At 47.9% G+C, this 25065-nt stretch overlaps 1 protein-coding gene across 11 annotated transcripts in view; it reads left to right on the forward strand.

Moving 5' to 3' along the window:
* Positions 1–25065, forward strand: part of GCNA (germ cell nuclear acidic peptidase) — a 46101-nt gene that overhangs the window by 6663 nt on the left and 14373 nt on the right. For 3 of the 11 annotated variants that reach the window (XM_077340646.1, XM_077340653.1, XM_077340654.1), the window contains 6 exons: positions 4848–4882; positions 6921–6950; positions 7876–7939; positions 13752–13895; positions 22814–22863; positions 23559–23894. In XM_077340646.1, coding sequence (XP_077196761.1) covers positions 4848–4882; positions 6921–6950; positions 7876–7939; positions 13752–13895; positions 22814–22863; positions 23559–23894 — 659 coding nt within the window. Of the gene's footprint in view, positions 1–4847; positions 4883–6920; positions 6951–7875; positions 7940–13751; positions 13896–22767; positions 22864–23558; positions 23895–25065 lie in introns of all 11 variants that reach the window. The other 8 variants (XM_077340647.1, XM_077340655.1, XM_077340652.1 and 5 more) reach the window with 6 other exon arrangements.

A 25065-nucleotide genomic window follows, 5' to 3' on the forward strand; every position in this document is an offset into this window, starting at 1 on the left:
GAGTTGGAAGGGGCCATACAAGCCATCTAGTCCAACCCCCTGCTCAACGCAGGATCACCCCAAAGCATCCAAGAATAGAGTGTATCCAAACTTTGCTTGAAGACTGCCAGTGAGGGGGAGCTCACCACCTCCTTAGGCAGCCTATTCCACTGCTGAACTACTCTGACTGTGAAATTTTTTTCTTGATATCTAGAAGAAGAAGAGTTGGTTCTTATATGCCGCTTTTCCCTACCCGAAGGAGGCTCAAAGCGGCTTACAGTCGCCTTCCCATTCCTCTCCCTATATATCTAGCCTATATCATTGTACTTGTAGTTTAAACCCATTACTGCGTGTCCTTTCCTCTGCAGCCAATGGGAACAGCATCCCGCCCTCCTCCAAATGACAACCTTTAGAATACTTAAACAGGGCTATCATGTCCCCTCTCAACCCTAACCCTCTCAACCTCCTTTTCTCCAGGCTGAACATTCCCAAGTCCCTCAACCTATCCACATAGGGCCTGGTCCCTTGGCCCCAGATCATCCTCATCGCTCTCCTCTGTACCCTTTCAATTTTAACTACGTCCTTGAAGTGAGGCCTGCAGAACTGCACACAGTACTCCAGGTGTGGTCTGACCAGTGCCGTATACAATGGGACTATGACATCTTGTGATTTTGATGTGATGCCTCTGTTGATACAGCCCAAAATGGCATTTGCCTTTTTTACCGCTGCATCACACTGCCTGCTCATGTTTAGTTTACAATCCACAAGTACCCCAAGGTCTCGTTCACACACAGTGCTACCTAGAAGCGTATCCCCCATCCAGTAGGCATGCTTTTCATTTTTCTGACCCAGATGCAGAACTTTACACTTTATTAAATTGCATCTTGTTCTCATTTGCCCATTTTTCCATTGTGTTCAGATCTCGTTGAACTCTGTCTCTATCTTCCGGAGTATTTGCCAGTCCTCCCAATTTGGTGTCATCTGCAAACTTGATGAGTAGTCCCTCCACCCCCTCATCTAGATCATTAATAAATATGTTAAAAAGTACCGGGCCGAGCACCGAGCCCTGAGGTACCCCGCTACTCACCTCTCTCCTGTCTGATGAAGCACCATTGACAACAACTCTTTGAGTGCGGTTCTCTAACCAATTCCCTATCCACTTAACAATCTGAAAATCCAGATTGCAGTCCTTCAACTTATCCATCAGAACATCATGGGGAACCTTGTCAAAAGCTTTACTAAAATCCAAGTAAATGACATCAACCAAATTTCCCCGATCCAGCAAACCTGTTACTTGGTCAAAAAAGGAAACTAGGTTGGTCTGGCAGGACCTGTTGGAGACAAATCCATGCTGACTTCCTTGGATCACCAAATTGTCCTCCAGATGTTTGCAGATCGCTCCCTTTAATATCTGCTCCATTATCTTCCCCACAACAGAGGTCAGACTCACTGGTCTGTAGTTTCCTGGGTCATCCTTCCTCCCTTTTTTGAAGATCGGAATAACGTTTGCTCTTTTCCAGTCCTCCGGGACATCTCCAGTCCTTAAAGAGGTTCCGAAGATGATGGACATGTGCTGTGCAAGTTCTCTGGAAAGTTCTTTGAGTACTCTCGGGTGCATTTCATCTGGACCAGGGGATTTGAACTCTTCCAGTGCAGCTAAATGCCTCTTGACAACCTCTCTATCAGTTTATTAAATTATTTATTAATTTATTAAAGTTTGCCCTACGAAAATCCAACATCCGCTACAAGCTTCCTTGCCTCCCCATCTCAAAAGGAATTCTATGAGGACATGGTCGCTTCTCCCTAGGGTCCCCACCTCCTTCACCTCATCTACCAACTCTTGCCTGTTGGTCAGTATTAAGTCCAGTATGGCTGAATCTCTTGTGAGTTCATCTACCATTTGATAAATGAAATGGTCAGCCAGGCAGGTCAGAAAGTTGCATGACTGAGGACGTTTTGCAGAGTTTGTTTCCCAGCACACATCCAGAAATACAGGCAGGATTTCGAAGAGGCAGGGGAACTAGAGATCAAATTTACTATTGAGAACCCTCTGAAACATTCTTGAGGCTTCTTGAAACCCCCAAAGTGACACAATCATACAGAATATGGTCAGAAAGCATAGCTATAGACTTTCTCCATCCCACCCACTCCACACCTATCGGCCATTCTGAGTGGGGGCAAGATGACCATATATGGTCATATCACCTGATAAATATTTTAAAAATGTAAAAAATATAAAATTAATGAAATAGTACTCTTTTGGAAACCCTTTCAAGGCCGTCAAGAAACCCCGGGGTTTCACAAAACCTACTTTAGGGTGATCCTGTATGGACCAGGGGGTTGAACTAGATGATCTGTATGGCCTCTTCCAACTCTATGATTCTGTCATTTCATAGAATCATAGAATAACAGAGTTGCAACGGAACACCTGGGTCATGTAGTCCAACCCCCCGCAAAATCCAGGACACTCACAGCCCTATTGCTCATCCATTGTAACCTGCCACCCCTTTGATCCTTCATAGAATCATAGAATCATAGAGTTGGAAGGGGCCATACAGGCCATCTAGTCCAACCCCCTGCTCAACACAGGATCAGCCCTAAGCATCCTAAAGCATCCAAGAAAAGTGTGTATCCAGCCTCTACTCTCAACCACTGCCCTAACGCTCTCTGATCGCTATGATAATGTTTAAACATCCCTTCAAAATAAGATACAGACACGCGACAACAATGAACATAAGGAACATTTTATTTTCATAGAAATTTTAACTCATGACAATGACAAATCAATGGGAACCCTGAGCTTGTTTCTCTGCAACGAGATAGTCCCATCTGGGAGTGATGGGAGGCAGTGACACCCGAAGTGTGTTGTAAAGGGCCGGGGGGGGGGGGGAGAAGGCGTCCTTCGCGGCCCACCTCCAATTAGTCGACGGACCACATGTGGTCCATGGACCACAGGTTGGGGATCGCTAGTGTAGAATACAGTTATGATTAAGTTATACAATTATAACTTCAATTCTGCCAGACTGTCTTCGTGTTTTGGGGAAACAACGCTTCAAATTAATTGTCAGCTGTACATAGAGACCTTACGATTGCCAAGTTTACTTGGCTAACTAGTAGAGTACAAAAGAACTGGTCCAACGATATGTAATGCATTTTGTCTCTCTCCTCTAAATATATTTAACTAGAAATATAGCCTATTGCACTTTTAAATGTAATGGTCGCTAGGAGCGGGCTGGCAGGGGCTGTGGCAGGGGGGCTCTCTCCCCCGCCCCCTCCTGCCCCAGCTTCCCTGCTTTGCGGCAGGGGAATGAGCTGGGCCGGTGCAAAGCCCTTTTCTCCCCCTCCTCCCGGCCCAGCCTCCCTGCTTCATGGCTGGGGAAAGAGCTGGGCCAGTGTGTCTGTGACACGCCGGGCCAGCTCCTTCCCCGGCCACGAAGTCCTCTCCCCTGCAGTATGGGGCAGTCTGGGGCTCAGGGGGCCACTAGGGAGCCGCTCTGTGCGCAGGTCCCAATTGGCCCCTTGGGCCAGGGCTGACAGTGCCAGTCCTGGGCTAAGGGCCAATGGGCTCCTTTCCTCCTCCCGGACTGGGCCCACCCCAGCCCCCTTACTGCTTTGTTTATACCGCTCCCGGAACGGTATAAAGATTTCTAAAGTTTAGAGAGTCCGTAATACTGCCTTTGACAACAAAATTTTGAACTTGGCTTTTAGCATAGTGAATTGACCTGATGTCACATTGAGAGTGTTTCCTGTGGAGGTGGGGTGTGTGACTCATAGCGGGTGCTTATTGTCGATCAAGGCTGCCCCTGGAGCTTCAGAGCACACTGACACTGGGCCTAGTGCAGAAGCCAAGGGGGGTCTTCCTCATTTATTGACAATGAGGGGGTTGTTACAGAGGGATAGGGGGTCAAGACCATGGGTGCTTCAAGAACGCTGCCCCCAGAGCTGTTGGAGAAGTCTTCCTCACTGTCTTCCACCCCCTCTTTGGGGTTTCACCACTCCTCCGTCTTTCGCCTTACCATATTCTCCCCTGTTTGCCTGAGCCTTCTTCCTTTTCCTTTCCCAGTTACCTCCGTGCTCTCTTTTCCTATCTGTCTCTCTCCTTACTTGCCCCCACACCCTCAGCATCCTTTTCCCTTATATCCTCTCCCCAGTTCCTTGCTCCTCCCTCCTGGGTGAGGTTTTTACCCTACCCTATGCATTGCTGGCTCCCTTCCCACTGTCACTTTGCCTCCTCCCCTAAGCTTTCAGCCAGGGCAGCCATCCTGGGTCCTAGATCACCTCACCCACAGCTCTGATCATGGCTCCTCCACCCCTCCCTTTCTGCTACTTGTGGAAGCCAGGTTTTGCCAGGTAAGTCTTGCACCTCTGAGACACCCCAGAATGCTGCCATGAGCCTTTGAGTCCCCTCCAAACTGGCTGTCTGCCTGCCAGTCTTGGCCCCCTTCCCCCAGGTCAGCTTCCCCAGTGCCAGGGTCCTTGGGGGGGAGGCCTACTGGCCTCCACATCTGCCTGCCCCCACGTCTGCGACAAAGCCTCTGATTCAAGGCACATTGGTCCTGCTTTATCAGGGGCTGCCTTGCCCACAGCAGCCAGCAAGCTTGGCGTGCCCCCTCTGTTCTCCCTCTTCCCAGGCCCCCAAGTTGGTAATCCAGCCTCCCAGCCTGGATGCGGGGAACATGATTTGATTGCTTTTGTATTCCTTCTTTTACTTTGATTTCTCTTGGTCAATGACTGTGAATAAAAATGTGAATCGTGACTGTTGATGGAAATTTTCTGTGCATAGTAATGCTGGGCCCATTTTAATTGCTGATGTTGAATGTAGTGATGGAATGGATTGATAATGGTTTTGTGGTTTGTTTGTTTTTTAGGTCATCTTCGGGCAGCGATGATGAATTTGAAAACTGTAAGTTAAAGCCTGTATACATCTAAGTTTTACATGAGTAGGGAAGTTTTGTGCTTTCTTGATGCAAGATTTGTGCTCAGGAAGTGTGCATTGTACACTTTTTTTGCACCTATTTTGTTATGTCTTGGGGATATGAAGTGTTTGCTTTTCTAAAATGTATGGTTCTAAATCTAATGCAACTTGATGTAAATGCATGGTTTCTAAATGTTTGTGTTGTATGTTTTTCTGATCTTAATAATTCTGAGCTTAATAAGGAACTCAATGAGCCTAGTTTAGTCTGCAGTCTTATTATTATATATTTATTTAATTTCTGTACCACCCTCAAAGTGAGCCAACTCAAGGTGGTATATGTTAAAAAATACAAATCTTTACACCACTCCGTGGGATCGGTATAAATAAAAGGCTAAGGGCTGTCTGGGAGATCTCGGTCAAGGATGGGGGGGGGACAATGATTGGCCCCTTGCCCCCCGACTGATAAACGGAGGGCCCAATCTGTTTGCGCCAGCCGATTGGGCTCTCTGCTTGTCAGCCCACCTCCCGACCCGCCCACCCCCCAACCTGTCCCGCCTTTGGCTGCCAGCCGCCATTTTGCGGCTGGCCGCCGACAAGCCAGGTAGGCAGCTGGCCGCCCTATCCTCCCATGTGGCCCTTGGAGGATGGGGGAGTTGGCCTGCCCACTGGGCCGTTCGCCTCTCCCCCAACCTCCTTGCTGCCATTTACCCGCCGCCCTTCTCTCCCGCACACTGTTCCCAGCCGCCCCCCACTCACCGCTCACCTCTGCCCCCATGGCCCTGCACCCCCTTCTCGCCTGCGTAATCTTCCCGCCCCAACCCCCAGTCGCCGCCAACGCGGCCCCGCGGCCCCGCACCCCCTTCTCGCCCGTGCGATCTTCCCGCCCCAACCCCCCCTTGCCAGTCGCCTCCACGGCCCTGCAGCCCCCTCTTGCCTGTGCGATCTTCCCGCCCCAACCCCCCCACCCCAGTCACCTCTGCCGCCACGGCCCCGCAGCCCCCTCTCGCCTGTGTGATCTTCCCGCCCCAACCCCCCTTCACCAGTCGCCTCTGCTGCCACGGCCCCGCACCCTCTTCTCGCCTGCGCAATCTTCCCAGCCTGCCCCTCCCCAACGCTCCGCCCCCGCCATCCCACACCCACCCACTGTTACCCCCCATCTCTACTTGACCCTCCCCCGACGCAACCTTCCCCCCCCCCTTCCACCCCTGCCCCATCCCCTTTCATGGCACCTCCCTTCCTGCCTTCCTTCCTCCCAGCATTCTTTTTGTCCTCCCTCCCTCCCTCCTTCAATTTCTCTCTCTCTCTCCTATCTGCCTCTCTCTCTTTGCTTCTTCCTTCCCTCCCTCCCTCCCTCCCTTCCTTTCTGCCCATCCATCCATCCACCAGTTCTTTTGTACTCTGCTAGTTAGCCAAGTATTTTGGGTACAGAGGGCTTAATATCTAGTAATACAATAAGGCTAGTTAAAATTTTAAAAAAATCCTAAAACCAGCCAGCATGATAAACAATTCAGTGTCAAAGGTCTTGGTACAAATTGCCTTTTGTTTTTCCAGAGCCATTCTACAATTGTGGAGAGTATCTTTGATGGGGGGCAATAGTTGTTTCACTAGCCAAATCCAAAAGCCTAAAGGGAGAGCTCTATCTTAAGGTCCTGCAGAACTGTATTAGCTCCAATAGGGCCTGGATCTGCTTGGGAAGCTCATTCCATCAGATTACATACTGGCCTTGTTTAAGGCCACATGTACATCCTTGGGGCCAGGGACTACCAGCTGGTTGATATTAGCAGACAGAAATGCGGTCTCTCGGGTACGCAGGGAGCCCGGATCTGGCCTGGAATGGCTCACTGGGAAGTTGTGGGCTCACCAAGTTGTTCCTGTAAGACCACTGCTTTCTGGACCAGTTGCAATTTCCAGAAAATGGATAAGGTCAAACCCATATAGAGATGTAGAGCAAGTTACATAAATCTAGTCTAGAGGTGACTTTCACATGGATAACTGTCCAGAATCTATTGCCTTTCATGTTCACCAGGTGCTGCCCTTGAATTATATTGGGGGTGGGGTGAGTAGAAAAAATTCTCTCTCCACCTTTTCTACTCCAGGCATGATTTTATAAACTTGTATCATATCTTTTCTCAGTTTCCCCTTTTTTAAACTGAAGAATTCCAGTCTTTTCAGCCTTACCTCATAGGAAAGGTACTCCAACATCTTATCAGTGGTCAGTGGCCCCCAACCTTTTTCAGGCTGGGGACCGGTCCGCAGGAGGGGGGGAGGACCGGGCGCCTGCGTGCCAGCGGGGCAAATGAAAGTGTGGCATAAATCTATACAGGGCCATTATAATATTGGCTGTACCCTTAAGGACCCAAATATATATAATCTGATGATATGCTCCTGTGATTAACAGATGTATCCCATGGATGCAAGATTACATATTTGTTTAGGTTTGATCTTCCTCTATACATACAGAGTAGTCCATTCTCATTCAGGAGTCCAGTCTCACTTTTCTAATTAAAATGTGTGATTTGAAGATTTCTGTTGTGAGCAGTTTCTGCTTAGATTTGAGTTGGATGAATGAGGACCAGATTACTTCTCCCAGTTTGATAAAGGTAAAGGTAAAGGTATCCCCTGTGCAAGCACCGGGTCATGTCTCACCCTTGGGGTGACGCCCTCTAGCGTTTTCATGGCAGACTCAATACGGGGTGGTTTGCCAGTGCCTTCCCCAGTCATTACCGTTTACCCCCCAGCAAACTGGGTCCTCATTTTACCGACCTCGGAAGGATGGAAGGCTGAGTCGACCTTGAGCCGGCTGCTGGGATTGAACTCCCAACCTCATGGGCAAAGCTTTCAGGCGGCTGCCTTACCACTCTGCGCCACAAGAGGCGCCACAAGAGGCCCAGTTTGATAAATTCAGCTAATTGAAAAGTTAATTGGTTTCAGAGTGAATAGCTTTCAGAAAGCAAAATCTGTTTATTCTTTCCTGCTGACAGTTTTATCAAGAATGAAGACTCCCAAGTCCACTACATGCTGTACTCCAAGGGCAAAAAATACCAGGTATGCTTTCAAATTAACTCTTTGCCTTAGGATCTTTGGCAGGCAATGAGAAATTTTTAAACATGTTCCTTAGTGGTTCAAGCCTGAGTCTCTAGAATCTTGGTTTCTGCATATTTAGGGCTGTTAGATCTCTTACCGCACTGGAAGAAGGGCGCCAAAATAGTAGGGAATTGACCAAAAGCTGTGAGGTATTTGCGAGCCATTTTGCGGATAAAGTCTTGTCTTTCCGCCACTCCCTTTCTGTCACGGTTAATACAGTTGATGAACTGGAGGTCTGTTGGCCGCCTTTGGAGGCAACGTTTGATGGCTTCAGCCGGCTCTCTCTATCCAAAGTGGACAGGTTGCTAGGGAGGATGAGGGCGACCACTTGCCCCCTCCATGCCTATCTGTCTTGGCTCCTTAAAGGGAGTGATGGACGGATAGGTGATCAGCTCAGGGACAACGTCAACTGCTCTCTCCAGTCAGGGGAGTTCCCTGAGGCGTTGAGGGAGTCAGTGGTGTGCCCTCTCCTCAAGAAACCATCTCTGGACCCGCATGACCCTGCAAGCTACCACCCAGTAGCGCACTTAGCATTCCTGGGTAAGGTGGTGGAAAGGACTGCGACGGACCAGCTCCTAGCATTCCTGGAAGATACTTCGGCGCTTGATCCATAACCTATTGGTCATTCCCGGTCCCAAGGAAGCTCACCTGGCCTCGACCAGGGCCAGGGCCTTTTCAGTCCTGGCCCCGACCTGGTGGAATGAGCTCCTGGAAGAGCTGCGGGCCCTGCGGGAATTGTCATCATTCCACAGGGCCTGCAAGACGGAGCTCTTCTGCCAGGCTTTCGGTTGAGGTCGGGCAGCAAGAAGATCTAGCCCCCCTCACAAATGACGCTCTACAGGAACTAATTTACTGGTTGTTCCTGGCCCCAAGGAGGCGCGCCTGGCCTCAACCAGGGCTAGGGCCTTTTTGGTCCTGGCCCCTACTTGGTGGAATGAGCTCCAGGAGGAGCTGCGGGCCTACAGGAGCTTTCGACTTTTTGCAGGGCCTGCAAAACAGAGCTCTTCCTCCAGGTCTACAGTTGAGGCCAGCATGGCAAGGAAGATCTAACGGACTCCCCCCCCCCCACAAGGATTAAGAGTATACACTTATCGAAGATCTTCCCTTGTACTTAATCCAGAAATTGCAGCTGGTCCAGAATGCAGCTGCTATTGCATATAGCTACTGAAGAAAAAGAAGAAGAGTTGGTTCTTATATGCCGCTTTTCCCTACCCGAAGGAGGCTCAAAGCGGCTTATAGTCACCTTCCCATTACTCTTCCCACAACAGACACCCTGTGGGGTGGGTGAGGCTGAGAGAGCCCAGATATCACTGCTTAGTCAGAACAGTTTTATCAGCGCCATGGCAAGCCCAAGGTCACCCAGCTGGCTGCATGTGGCGGAGCGCAGAATCGAACCTGGCATGTCAAATTAGAAGTCCGCACTCCTAACCACTACACCAAACTGGCTCTCATGCTCAATCCATGACTATCCCAGAAAGACAAAAACACTGCAGGAGCTCTAAGAAGCCTATTTGGATGAACAGAGAACTTCAAGAGGAACTAAGAAAGAAAAGGGAAATGTTCAGGAAATGGAGGGAAGGACAGAGCTCTAAAGAAGAGTACCTACAGGTTACTAGGCACTGTAGATCAGTCATCAGAAAGGCCAAAGCTGAGAGTGAGCTAAGATTGGCCAGGGAAGCCCACTGTAACAAGAAAATATTTTTCAGTTGTGAGGAGCAAACGTTAAGTAAAGGAGGCAATAGGCCCACTGTTGGGTGCAGATGGACAAACGGAGGCTGCAGAGAAAGCAGAAAGGCTCAGCGCCTATTTTACATCTGTTTTTTCCCACAGGTCAAAGGGATTAGGCACATCTAGAGATGGCCGTAGCCAAGAGATAGTGTCTGGGTGGCAGGTTGACATGGACAGAGAGGTTGTTGAGAGGCATTTAGCTGCACTGGATGAGTTCAAATCCCCTGGGATGGATGAAATGCACCCAAGAGTACTCAAAGAACTTTCCAGAGAACTTGCACAGCCCTTGTCCATCATTTTCGGAACCTCTTTAAGGACTGGAGATGTCCCGGAGGACTAGAAGAGAGAGAACGTTATTCTGATCTTCAAAAAAGGGAGGAAGGATGACCTGGGAAACTACAGAGCAGTGAGTCTGACCTCTGTTGTGGGTAAGATAATGGAGCAGATATTAAAGAGAGCGATCTGCAAACATCTGGGGGACAATTTGGTGATCCAAGGAAGTCAGCATGGATTTGTCTCCAACAGGTCCTGCCAGACCAACCTGGTTTCCTTTTTTGACCAAGTGACAGGTTTGCTGGATCGTGGAAATTCAGTTGATATCGTTTATTGAGATTTTAGTACACCTTTTGATAAGGTTCCCCATGATGTTCTCATGGATAAATTGGATTGCAATCTGGATTTTCAGATAGGTGGATAGGGAATTGGTTAGAGAACCGCACTCAAAGAGTTGTTGTCAATGGTGTTTCATCAGACTGGAGAGAGGTGAGTAGCGGGATACCTCAGGGCTTGGTCCAGTATTTTTTAACATATTTATTAATGATCTGGATGAGGGGGTGGAGGGGCTACTCATCAAGCTTGCAAATGACACCAAATTGGGAGGACTGGCAAATACTCCAGAAGATAGAGACAGGGTTCAACGAGATCTGAACACAATGGATAAAATTGAAAGGGTACAGAGGAAAGCGACGAGGATGATCTGGGGCCAAGGGACCAAGCCCTATGAAAATAGGTTGAGGGACTTGGGAATGTTCAGCCTGGAGAAAAGGAGGTTGAGAGGGGACATGATAGCCCTCTTTAAGTATTTAAAAGGTTATCACTTAGAGGAGGGTAGGATGCTGTTTCCATTGACTGCAGAGGAAAGGACGCGCAGTAATGAGTTTAAACTACAAGTACAACGATATAGGCTAGATATCAGGAAAAAAATTTTTACAGTCAGAGTAGTTCAGCAGTGGATTAGGCTGCCTAAGAAGGCAGTCTTCAAGCAAAGGTTGGATACACACTTTCCTTGGATGCTTTAGGATGCTTTGGGCTGATCCTGCGTTGAGCAGGGGGTTGGACTAGATGGCCTGTATGGCCCCTTACAAGTCTATGATTTTATGATTCTATGATTACTCTCTATATGGGAGTGAGGGACTTAGTTGGTTTCGGCTAGAAATCCACAGCTGACAGCTCCGGGAGTCACCCTGGCCTCAGCCATATGCCAGAAAAGCTCCGTCTTGCAGGCTCTGCGGAATGCTGACAAATCCCACAGGGCCCGCAGCTCTTCCGGGAGCTCGTTCCACCTGGCTGGGGCCTGGGCTGAAGAAGCCCTGACCCTGGTTGAGGCCAGGCGCTTGTCCCGGGGGCCCAGGACCACCAGTAAATTCATACCCACAGAGCGAAGAGCCCTGCGGGGGACATAAGCAGATAAGCGGTCCCGCAGATAAGCCAGACTCAGGCCGCGTATAGCCAGACCCAGGCCGTGTATATAGGTTAAAACGAGAACCTTAATTCTGATCCGGAAGCAGACTGGTAACCAGTGCAGATGGCATAGCACTGTCTGAATATGGGTGCTCCAGGATGTTCAAGTGAGGACCCTTGCAGCCACGTTCTGTACCAGCTGCAATTTCCGGGTCAAAGCCAAGGGTAGGCCTGCGTAGAACAGTGTTGCCAAGTGTTTGGAGGGTAGGTAGTGTGCTAATAGCCACGCTTGGCGCAGATCATAGAATCGTAAAATCATAGAGTTGGAAGGGACCATACAGGCCATCTAGTCCAACCCCCTGCTCAACGCAGGATCAGCCCAAAGCATCCTAAAGCATCCAAGATAAGTGTGTATCCAACCTTTGCTTGAAGACTGCCAGATGAAAAAATGCCATTTGGGTTACTTTCGTGACCTGAGCCTCTATAGAAAAGGAGGCATCAAAGGTCACCCCCAAGTTTCTGTGTGTTAATTCCACCCCATCCAGGCATGGGAGACGCGCTTCCTGATCTTGCCCCCTTCTACCCAGCCACAGGACCTGCATCTTGGAGGGGTTTCAGGCGACTCTACCTCAGTCATCCAACCACTGCTTCTAAACATCTGGCAAATGTATCTGGGGGAGAGTCCATCCGTCCATCCATTAGGAAGTAGAGCTGGGTCATCTGCATATTGATGGCAATCCAGCCCATAGCCTTGGACCAGCTGGGCTAGAGGGCGCATATAGATGTTAAAAAGTATAGGGGAGAGTATCGGCCCCTGAGGTACTCCACATGGGAGCCTGAAAGGGGCCAACAACTTTTCCCCCACTGCAACCCTCTGTGTCCAGATCCAGAGAAAGGAGACCAACCACTTTGGCCCAAGGCGGTGGTCCAAAATCTTGTGGTCGACCACATCAAATTTGGCCAACAGATCTAAAAACACGAGAATGGCCGAACTACCTTGATCCTGCGGGCGCTGGATATCATCCGTCAAGGCGACCAGCGTGGTCTCCACCCCATGGCCAGGTCGGAAGCCAGACTGGTATGGGCCCAGTTTCTTGGGTGAAGTTTCTTCCTAGAATGAAGAATGGGTGAAGTTTCTTCCTAGAATGCTTGGAGCTGATCCACTGCGGCCCGCATCACTAACTTGCCCAGAAATGCAAGATGTGAGACTGGGCGGTAGCTGGCGAGGTCCCGTAAGTCCAGCAATGTTTTTTTTCAGTAGAGTGCGCACTACTGCCTCATTTTGCCCCTCGGGGAAATCTCCCGATGTTAGGGAGAGATTTACAATTTCCCTCATGGGGCCTCCTATCCATTTGTCACTGGATCTGATAAGCCAAGACGGGCTGGGATCTAAGGGACGGGTGGTGGCCTTCACTGACCCTAGCAACTTGTCCACTTCGGTTAAAGAGAGCTGCCTGAAGCCATCAAACACCAACTCCTGTGACGGCCGCAGAGCTTCCAGTTCGCAAACTCTATCAATTGTGGCAGGAAGGTCGTGGCGGAGCGATAGAACTTTGTCCGCAAAATAGCTCGATAATGCCACACAGCTCAAATCCAATTCCCTTTTGATGCCCCTCCTTGAGGGCAGTAAGAGATCTAATCACTCTAAATAATTGTGCCGGGCGAGAGCTTGCTAATGCTATTTCTGCAGCGTAGCAGTCTTGTTTTGCCGCTTTCACCGTATCCTCATAAGCGTGCGATGAGAAGTCCTAGCCGCCTCATTGCAAGTTTTCAACCACACACGATCTAGCCGTCTCCCTTCTTCCTTTCCCGAAGCTCCTGGGTATACCATGGAGCCTGATTGAGGTGAGGGCAGAGAGGGCACCTAGGAACAATGTCGTCAATGGCACCCAACAGGCAGGACTGCCAGTCCTCCACCAAGGCTGCCAGTGAGGTCCCAGAGGGCATTGGGTCCCGCAGAGCATTCAGGAACCTCTGGGAATTCATAAGTCTCCGCAGGCAGACTAAAATGCATCCGTCACCCAATTGGGGAGGGGGTGGCATCCTTAACCGGGCCTTCAGGGCATGGTGGTCTGACCGTGGAACAATGTTATTCATAGAATCATAGAGTTGGAAGGGGCCATCAGGCCATCTAGTCCAACCCCCTGCTCAACGCAGGATCAGCCCTAACCATCCTAAAGCATCCAAGAAAAGTGTGTATCCAACCTTTGCTTGAAGACTGCCAATGAGGGGGAGCTCACCACCTCCTTAGGCAGCCTATTCCACTGCTGAACTACTCTGACTGTGAAAAACTTTTTCCTTATATCTAGCCTATATCGTTGTACTTGAAGTTTAAACCCATTACTGCGTGTCTTCTCCTCTGCAGCCAGCAGAAACAGCATCCTGCCCTCCTCCAAGTGACAACCTTTCAAATACTTAAAGAGGGCTATCATGTCCCCTCTCAACCTCCTTTTCTCCAGGCTTCGCCACCAGATGTACCGCTACACCTGCGCCAAAGATCAAATCAAGGGTATGGCCAACCTGATGCGTGGGAACAGCAACAAACTGCAAGAACCCCAGTGTCTCCATGGCTGATACCAGGTCCAGGCCAAGGCCTGAAGGCAGCGTGTCCGCATGGACGTTGAACCCAAGACCAGAAGCTTTGGGTACTGCAGATCCAGCCAGCCGCTGCCTCCAGCAGGCCTGACAGGGAGTCTGGAGGGGCTGAGGGTGCACGGTACACCAACCCGGCAGCCAGGTTCTCGACTGACTCCCACTCAAAGCTGACATATTCTATCCCCGGAATAGATGGTGCAGGGAGAGCCCTAAAGGAGTAAGACTCCCGGATTAGGACTGCCCCCCCTCCCCTACCTTGGAGCCGGGGCTGATGCAGGACAGAAAACACAGGCAGTGCAAGATCTTTCAGGGCGATTGTTTCTCCCTCACGCGCCCAGCTTTCCGTCACGCAAGCCAGGTCAACCTCATGCCTTGCAAAGTAGTCTTACAAGGTCGAGGATTTGTTGTTGATTGACCTGGCGTTGCATAGGATCATCACCGGTTCCACCCTAGCCCTCTCTCCTACAAATCTGGGGATGGGGAGGAGATCTGAAGGGCAGTGCCTGTATCAACCAGATCGCCTTCCGTGGAAATTCCACGGATGGGGCCTCCATGGACCTCCATACTTCACTGCCCCCCTATTATTGGATCTCCTCCCACCGCTATACCTGCCTTGGCCCAGAATTACTGGGATCTGTGTCCTGGGCAGGATCTCTATTCCTGTACCCTCGCTCCCATCCTTAGACCCAGTCTATTGTTCCTACAGGCAGACCGCTAACCTAACTATAAGCCCCTAGCTATCTAAACTAACCCCCCCCCACACACACACATTGTTTATTGTCTTGTCCTGAGGCCATCAGAGCAGACTTAACTCTGGAGTAGGTGGCCATTAGCCACAAGTAGATCTTGACAGCTGAAGGAAGCTTCAAGGTAATGGAAACTATAGAGATCTTCTAAATTAAGGAGCCTGTCTTAACATCTGATAGGGCATATACAGAGAGAGGGATAAGAGGAAATGCATTCTACCATTAATTTGGAATCCCTTGCTCAATCTGATTCTTTTTTAAAGTATGCTTCATCTTCCATCATCTTCAGCATGGGTTTCACAAGAACAAGTCATGTCACACTAACCTTATCTCATTTTTTGAGAAAGTGACTGCCTTGATGGATCAAGGGAATGCCGTGGACATAGTTTATCTGGATTTCAGTAAAGCTTTTGATAAGGCTCCACATGATATTCTTGTTGACAAGTTGGTAAAATGAGGTATGGATCCTAATTCTGTCAGGTGGATCAATAACTCTTGACAATCGTACCCAGAAGGTACTTGTTAATAGTTCAGCATCTTCTTGGACAAGAGTGACAAGTGGAGTGCCCCAAGGATTTGTCCTGGGGCCTGTGTTATTCAACATATTTATAAATTATTTGGATGTGGGATTAGAGGGGATACTTGCAGATGATACTAAACTGGGAGGGGTAGCAAACACAACAGAAGACAGAATCAGGATACAGGATGATGTGAGGAAAGGGCTTATCTGTCAGGAAATTCTAGTGAAGGAGAGTATATCTACAGTGGAAAGCATCTGGGTGAAAGTAAGTGAGGGGAAAGCAAACAGTGTGGTGGTTGGTGTCTGCTACCAACCGCCTGACCAACAAGAGGATGTGGATGCTGCACTTTGTGAGCATCTTGAGAAAATATCCAAGCGTCAGGACCTTTTCATCATGGGTGACTTCAATTTCCCAGATGTGCGCTGGGAAACAAACTCTGCAAAGCGTCCTCAGTCATGCAACTTTCTGACCTGCCTGGCTGACAATTTGATTTATCAAATGGTAGATGAACCCACAAGAGGTTCAGCCATGCTGGACTTAATACTGACCAACAGGCAAGAGTTGGTGGATGAGGTGAAGGAGGTGGGGACCCTAGGGGGAAGTGACCATGTCCTCATAGAATTCCTTTTGAGATGGGGAGGCAAGGAAGCTTGTAGCCAGATGCGGATGTTGGATTTTCGTAGGGCAAACTTTAATAAACTCAGAGACATGATGAGTGTCATCCCATGGACGAGAATGCTGGAAGGGAAGGGAGCATGTGAAGGATGGGTGCTCCTCAAACAAGAGCTATTGCATGCACAATCAATGACTATCCCAGAAAGACGAAAACACTGCAGGAGCTCTAAGAAGCCTATTTGGATGAACAGAGAACTTCAAGAGGAACTAAGAAAGAAAAGGGAAATGTTCAGGAAATGGAGGGAAGGACAGAGCTCTAAAGAAGAGTACCTACAGGTTACTAGGCACTGTAGATCAATCATCAGAAAAGCCAAAGCTGAGAGTGAGCTAAGATTGGCCAGGGAAGCCCACAGTAACAAGAAAAGATTTTTCAGTTATGTGAGGAGCAAACGTAAAGTAAAGGCGGCAATAGGCCCACTGTTGGGTGCAGATGGACAAACTCTAACAGAGGATGCAGAGAAAGCAGAAAGGCTTAGCGCCTATTTTATATCTGTTTTTTCCCACAGGTCAAAGGGTATAGGCACATCTAGAGATGGCAGTAGCCAAGGGATAGTGGACAGAGAGGTTGGCAAGAGGCATTTAGCTGCACTGGATGAGTTCAAATCCCCGGGCCGGATGAAATGCACCTGAGAGTGCTCAAAGAACTTTCCGAAGAACTTGCAGAACCCTTGTCCATCATCTTTGGGACCTCTTTAAACAGTGGTCCCCACCCTTTTTATCACTGGGGACCACTCAACGCTTGACAATTTTACTGAGGCCCACTGCCCTAATGCTCTCTGACTCTGGTCGCTATGGTAATGTTTAAACATCCCTTCAAAATAAGATACAGACATGACAACAATGAACATAAGGAACATTTTATTTTCATGGAAATTTTAACTCATGACAATGACAAATCAATGGGAACTCTGAGCTTGTTTCTCTGCAACGAGATGGTCCCATGTGCACCTGCCGGATCGTGGATGAAGTAAAGGGCCGGGGGGGGGGGGGAGAGAAGGCGTCCTTCGCGGCTCACCTGCAGTTAGTCGACGGACCACATGTGGTCCGTGGCCCACAGGTTGGGGATCGCTATCTTTAAGGACTGGAGATGTCCTGGAGGACTGGAAGAGAACAAACGTTATTCCAATCATCAAAAAAGGGAGGAAGGATGACCCGGGAAACTACAGACCAGTGAGTCTGGCCTCTGTTGTGGGTAAGATAATGGAGCAGATATAAAGGGAGCGATCTGCAAACATCTGGAGGACAATTTGGTGATCCAAGGAAGTCAGCATGGATTTGTCTCCAACAGGTCCTGTCAGACCAACCTGTGACAGGTTTGCTGGATCGTGGAAATTCAATTGATGTCATTTAATGGATTTTAGTAAAGCTTTTGATAAGGTTCCCCATGATGTTCTGATGGATAAATTGTAGGACTGCAATCTGGATTTTCAGATAGTTAGATGGATAGGGAATTGGTTAGAGAACCGCACTCAAAGAGTTGTTGTCAATGGTGTTTAATCAGACTGGAGGGAGGTGAGTAGCAGGGTACCTCAGGGCTCAGGGCTCGGCCCAGTACTTTTTAACATATTTATTAATGTTCTAGATGAGGGGGTGGAGGGACTACTCATCAAGTTTGCAGATGACACCAAATTGGGAGGACTGGCAAATACTCCGGAAGATAGAGACAGAGTTCAACGAGATCTGAACACAATGGAAAAATGGGCAAATGAGAACAAGATGCAATTTAATAAAGATAAGTGTAAAGTTCTGCATCTGGGTCAGAAAAATGAAAGGCATGCCTACTGGATGGGGGATATGCTTCTAGGTAACACTGTGTGTGAACGAAACCTTGGGGTACTTGTGAATTGTAAACTAAACATGAGCAGGCAGTGTGATGCAGTGGTAAAAAAGGCGAATGCCATTTTGGGTTGTATCAACAGGGGCATCACATCAAAATCACAAGATGTCACAGTCCCGTTGTATACGGCACTGGTCAGACCACACCTGGAGTACTGTGTACAGTTCTGGAGACCTCAGTTTAAGAAGGATGTAGATAAAATTGAAAGGGTACAGAGGAGAGCGATGAGGATGATCTGGGGCCAAGGGACCAAGCCCTATGAAGATAGGTTGAGGGACTTGGGAATGTTCAGCCTGGAGAAAAGGAGGTTGAGAGGGGACATGATAGCCCTCTAAGTATTTGAAAGGTTGTCATTTGGAGGAGGGCAGGATGCTGTTCCCATTGGCTGCAGAGGCAAGGACACGCAGTAATGGGTTTAAAGTACAAGTACAACGTTATAGGCTAGATATCAGGAAAAAGATTTTCACAGTCAGAGTAGTTCAGCAGTGGAATTGGCTGCCTAAGGGGGTGGTGAGCTCCCCCTCACTGGCAGTCTTCAAGCAAAGGTTGGATACACACTTTTCTTGGCTGCTTTAGGATGCTTTGGGCTGATCCTGTGTTGAGCAGGGGGTTGGACTAGAAAACTCGTATGGCCCATCCAACTCTATGATTCTATGATTTTGATAAGCTAGAGAAGTGGGCTAAACTGGATAAAATGAAATTGTTGTTATGTGTGAAGTTGTGTCCGACCCATCGCGACCCCATGGACAATGATCCTCCAGGCCTTCCTGTCCTCTACCATTCCCCGGAGTCCATTTAAGTTTGCACCTACTGCTTCAGTGTCTCCATCCAGCCACCTCATTCTCTGTCGTCCCCTTCTTCTTTTGCCCTCGATCGCTCCCAGCATTAGGCTCTTCTCCAGTGAGTCCTTCCTTCTCATGAGGTGGCCAAAGTATTTGAGTTTCATCTTCAGGATCTGGCCTTCTAAAGAGCAGTCAGGGTTGATCTCTAGGACTGACCGGTTTGTTCGCCTTGCAGTCCAAGGGACTCGCAAGAGTCTTCTCCAGCACCAGAGTTCAAAAGCCTCAATTCTTTGACGATCGGCCTTCCTTATGGTCCAACTTTCACAGCCATACATTGCAACTGGGAATACCATAGCCTTGACTAAACGCACTTTTGTTGGCAGGGTGATGTCTCTGCTTTTTAGGATGCTGTCTAGATTTGCCATAGCTTTCCTCCCCAGGAGCAAGCGTCTTTTAATTTCTTTGCTGCAGTCCCCATCTGCAGTGATCTTGGAGCCCAGGAAAATAAAATCTGTCACTATCTCCATTTCTTCCCCATCTATTTGCCAGGAATTGAGAGGGCCAGATGCCATGATCTTTGTTTTCTTGTTGTTGAGTTTCAAGCCAACTTTTGCACTCTCCTCCTTCACCCGCATCAACAGGCTCTTTAGTTCCTCTTCACTTTCTGCCATTAGAGTGGTATCATCTGCATATCTGAGGTTGTTGATATTTCTCCCTGCAATCTTGATCCCAATTTGTGACTCCTCTAATCCCGCATTTCTCATGATGTGCTCTGCATACAAGTTAAATAGGCAAAGCGACAGTATACAGCCTTGCCGAACTCCTTTCTCAATTTTGAACCAGTCAGTGATTCCATGTTCAGTTCTCACTGTTGCTTCTTGACCTGCATATAAATTTCTCAAGAGACAAATAAGATGCTCTGGTATTCCCATCTCTTTAAGAACTTGCCACAATTTGTTGTGCTCCACACAATCAAAGGCTTTAGCATAGTCAATGAAGCAGAAGTAGACGTTCTTCTGGGACTCCCTAGCTTTCTCCATGATTCAGCGTATGTTGGCAATTTGATCTCTAGTTCCTCTGCCTCTTCGAAATCCTGCCTGTACTTCTGGAAGTTCTCGGTCCACATATTGCTGGAGCCTAGCTTGTAGGATTTTGAGCATAACTTTGCTAGCATGAATAATTAGTGCAATGGTGCGGTAGTTTGAACATTCTTTGGCATTGCCCTTCTTTGGGATTGGAATGTAAACTGACCTTTTCCAATCCTGTGGCCATTGTTGAGTTTTCCAAATTTGCTGGCATATTGAGTGTAGCACTTTTACTGCATCGTCCTTTAAGATTTTGAATAGTTCAACTGGAATGCTGTCACCACCACTAGCTTTATTGTTGCTCAGACTTCCTAAGGCCCATTTGACTTCACATTCCAGGATGTCTGGCTCCAGGTCAGTAACTACCCCATTGTGGTCATCAGGGATGTTAAGCTCGCTCTTGTATAGTTGTTCTGTATAATTTTGCCACCTTTGTTTAATCTCTTCTGCTTCTGTGAGGTCCCTACCATTTCGGTCCCTTATCATATCCAACATTGCATGAAACGTTCTCTTCATATCTCCAATTTTCTTGAAAAGATCTCTGGTCCTCTCCATTCTATTGTTTTCTTCTATTTGTTTGCACTGTTCATTTAAAAAGGCATTCTTATCTCTTCTAGCTTTTCTCTGTAATTCTGCATTCAATTGGGTGTATCTTTCTCTTTCTCTTTCTCCTTCTCTCCTTAGCTATTTGTAAAGCTTCCTCAGACAGCCATTTTGATTTCTTGCATTTCTTTTTCTTTGGGATGGTTTTAGTTGCTACCTCTTGTACAATGTTGCGAACCTCCGTCCATAGTTCTTCAGGTACTCTGTCTATCAGATCTAATTCCTTAAATCTATTTGTCACCTCTACTGTGTATTCGTCGGGGATATGATTTAGTTCATACCTGAGTGGCCTAGTGCTTTTCCCTACTTTCTTCAATTTAAGCCTAAATTTTTCAACAAGAAGCTCATGATCTGAACCACAATCAGCTCCTGGTCTTGTTTTTATTGACTGGATAGAACTTTTCCATCTTTGGCTGCAGAGCACATAGTCAATCTGATTTCTGTGTTGACCGTCTGGTGATGTCCATGTGTAGAGTCGTCTTATGGGTTGTTGGAAAAGAGTGTTTGCTATGACCAATGTATTCTCTTGACAAAATTCTACCAGCCTGTGCCCTGCTTCATTTTGTACTCCAAGGCCAAACTTGCCTGTTATCCCAGTTATCTTTTGGCTTCCTACTTTTAACATTCCAATCCCCCATGATGATAAGCACATCATTTTTTGGCGTTGCTTCTAGAAGGTGTTGTAGGGCTTCATAGAACTGATCAACTTCATCCTCTTCAGCAGCAGTGGTTGGGGCATAGACCTGGATCACTGTGATGTTGAATGGTTTGCCTTGGATTCGAACTGAGATCATTGTGTCATTTTGGGGATTGTATCCCAAGACTGCTTTTCCTACTCTCTTATTGATTATGAAGGCTACTCCATTTCTTCTGCGAGATTCTTGTCCACAGTAGTATACCTGATGGTCATCTGAATTAAATAAACCCATTCCTGTCCATTTTAGTTCACTGATTCCTAAAATGTCGATGTTCAGTCTTGTCATTTCTTGTTTGACCACGTCCAGCTTACCTTGATTCATGGATCTGACGTTCCAGGTTCCTATGGAATAAAAATCTTTACAGCATCGGACTGTCTTTTCGCCACCAGTTTGACACAGTTACTTCCACAGCTGAGCGTCCTTTCGGCTTTGGCCCAGTCGCTTCATTCATTCTGGCGCTACTCGTACTAGCCGTCTGCTCATCCCCAGTAGCATATTGGACACCTTCCGACCTGAGGGGCTCATCTTCCGGCGTCATATCGTTATGCCTATTGGAACTGTCCGTAGAGTTTTCATGGCAAAGATACTGGAGTGGTTTGCCATTTCCTTCTCCAGTGGATCACCTTTTGTCAGAGCTCTCAGCTATGACCTGTCCGTCTTGGGTGGCCCTGTACGGTATAGCTCATAGCTTCACTGAACTACGCAAGCCCCCTTGCCACAACAAGGCAGCGATCCTTGAAGGGGGGAAATGAAATTAAAGAGGGACAAATGTAAAGTTCTGCATTTAGGTAGGAAAAACCATCTACCCCATTATAGGATGGGGGAGACATGTGTTGTGCAAAAAAGGTTCTAGGAGTTTTAGTAGACCATACATTGAACATAAGGCAATAAAGATGGTGAGGGGTTTGGAGACCAAGATGTATGCGGAAAGGTTGGGGGAGCTTTGTCTGTTTAGCCAGGAGAGGAAACGACTGAGAGGGGATCTCATAGCCTTCTTCATTTAAAAGGGTGCCATATAGAGAATGGAGTAGAGTTGTTCTCTCTAGCTGCGGAGGGATGGATCAGATCTAATGGGATGAAATTAATTCAAAAGAAATTTGTCTAAACATCCGGAAGAAGTTCCTGACAGAGTTGTTTCTCAGTGGAACAGGCTTCCTCAGGAAGTGGTATGTTCTCCATCTTTGGAAATTTTTAAACAGAGGCTAGATAGCCATCTGACAGAGAGACTGATTCTTTGAAGATTCAAGGGGGTGGCAGGTTACACTGTCAGTGATAGGGTTTTGGGTGTCCTGCATGGTGCATGGGGTTGGACTAGATGACCCAGGAGGTCCCTTCCAATTTTATGATTCTATGATTCATGTGCAGCCCAACATTGGGAATGCACATGTGCAGGCCTATCCACCAACATATTTTCCCCTAATTTATCAAAAACTCCATTAAGGACTGCGCTCGGTCTTTAGGTGTGTATGTGTCGATTTCTTCCCTCTCTGGTGCTTCTGTGGTGCACCCCCTTTCTCTCTCCTTCCCCTTTTTGCTGCTGTAAAGAGTGGATGTGTTTGTTCTGTGCTCTGTTAGTTGGCTCCTTGGTGTAGTGGCTACTAGCGCCGATTTCTCATCTGGTAAGCCGGGTTTGATTCCCCACTCCTCCAGATGCAGCCAGCTGGGTGACCTTGGATTTGCCACAGCACTGATCAAGTTGTTCTGACTGACCAATAATATCAGGGGTCTCTCAGCCTTACCTACTTCTCAGGGTGTCTGTTATGGGGAGAGAAAAAGGAAGGCGATTGTAAGCCGCTTGGAGATTCCTTCGATAATCAACTTATATTTCTGTTGTCCCAGAAGTGTGGACTGGAACCACTAAGAAGCTTTTTCTCTTTCTACCCAGCTTGGCTGACTCCAAAGCAAACTCATTCTTGCATCTCACCAAGAAAGAAGGCAAGTAATGAAAGCTCTCAGGCAGCTAGGCTGGCAGAGTCCTGAAGAGCTGCTGCCTGTCAGATGAGAGAATCTTGTACCACGTGGACGGATTCTGTGTTGACTTAGCGGGAGGGGACACTGAGGAGGGGAGGAGGGTGGTGGCCAGATTCCTGTTTGTGTCAGGGAGTGTGACATCTCTTGTGATAATCTTATCTCAGTAATGACACTTTTTCAGTGTCCGTGCCCTTTATGAGGCTAACTGAACATGGGGGAGGGGTTTTTCTCAAGTGTTGCCTCAGGCTAAAGGGAGGCACTAGGATATTTTAACTTTGGCAGAGGTTTAACTCCTATTTAGTTGGAGTAATTGGGCCCAACTTTCATAGATAAGAAATTCCATTCTGTGGGAGCATTTGTTTGTATGCACTAACACTATGCTTGGATCTATTGGAAGTCTGGATCTTTTGTGTGTGCGTACATGTGTGTGTATTCATCCACTCATGTTACAATAACTTTGGGGAAGAATAAAGTGTTAGTGCAACTTTGAGCATTGTCATTCTTTCCAAATAAAGCAATTCCTGGGCTTATACTATTTGATATTCAAGAAGTAATTTATAATGTGGAGTGTTTACAGACTTATTGTATTGCAGGAGCAAGACATGTTCACGCACCAAATGCACCTGTGGTTTACTTCATATTGTACCTGTCTCTATTAGAGTTTACTGACAGCGATGATGATTGTGTCTTTGGCAAACATGCGTCGAGTTTGAGGTCTCCATACCAGTCTGTCCAAGTTGGCCACCAGAGTGGGATGCTATCTGCCTCTTCGCAGGAGAAGCCTATCACATCCAAGGATGGGCCAACGTCTTCCCGAAATGAAGGAAAAAGTTCCACAAAAGAGAATACTCAAGGCAAAGCCCAGCAGCTAAGGCCAAGTGTCATGCATGGTTGCAGTAGCTCCGACGATGAGATTGACAGTCTTATTGTTCGTGTGAAGCAAAGAATGGTCTTTCCTGCCACCAAGAGTGCTGAAGGCCAGACTGGTTCCGCTGGTGAGAGACCTCTCTGTACTTGTTCAGAAAGTGTTCTGGCTTTGGTTATTGATCAGTTGGGGAAATGACATTGCAAGGGCAAAACTGTGGCTCTTTGGCTGACGGGAGTGGGGTCCTCTATATCGGTGGTCCCCAACCACCGGGCCGCGGGCCCAAGGTCACCCAGCTGGCTGCATGTTGGGGCACGTGGAATAAAACCCGGCTCTGCATCTGGGTCAGAAAAATGAAAAGCATGCCTACTGGATGGGGGATACGCTTCTAGGTAACACTGTGTGTGAACGAGACCTTGGGGTACTTGTGGATTGTAAACTAAACATGAGCAGGCAGTGTGATGCAGCGGTAAAAAAGGCGAATGCCATTTTGGGCTGTATCAACAGGGGCATCACATCAAAATCACAAGATGTCATAGTCCCATTGTATACGGCACCGGTCAGACCACACCTGGAGTACTGTGTAGATAAAATTGAAAGGGTACAGAGGAGAGCGACAAAGAGGATCTGGGCCCAAGGGACCAAGCCCTATGAAGATGGGTTGAGGGGAATGTTCAGCCTGGAGAACGGGAGGTTGAGAGGGGACATGATAGCCCTCTTTAAGTAATTGAAAGGTTGTCACTTGGAGGAGGGCAGGATGCTGTTTCCGTTGGCTGCATAGGAGAGGACATGCAGTAATGGGTTTAAACTACAAATACACCGATATAGGCTAGATATCAGGAAAAAAGTTTTTCACAGTCAAGTAGTTCAGCAGTGGAATAGGCTGCCTAAGGAGGTGGTGAGCTCCCCCTCAGTGTCAGTCTTCAAGCAAAGGTTGGATACACACTTTTCTTGGATGCTTTAGGATGCTTAGGGCTAATCCTGCGTAGAGCAGGGGGTTGGACTAGGTGGCTTGTATGGCCCCTTCCAACTCTATGATTCTATGATTAAAAGTCTGCACTCCTAACCACTACACCAAGCTGGTTCTCAAAAGCAGCACAGTCTTTATTGGGAAATTAATAGCAGAGTAAACATCTTCAGGAGTTACACAGAGCAGAGAAATTGACAAAGACAGGGAACAAAGGGGGGACAGTGATCACCCAGAGAAGTATACTTTTCTAGCTGGGAAAAGAGCCAGCAGTGTAGACTGTATGCTGGCTTGTGGGGCCCTATTACCTCTTGTGAAATGGTTCCACATTCTT

The sequence above is a fragment of the Paroedura picta genome, chromosome 5 (genome assembly GCF_049243985.1).
Source record: "Paroedura picta isolate Pp20150507F chromosome 5, Ppicta_v3.0, whole genome shotgun sequence".
Classification (NCBI taxonomy): domain Eukaryota; kingdom Metazoa; phylum Chordata; class Lepidosauria; order Squamata; family Gekkonidae; genus Paroedura; species Paroedura picta.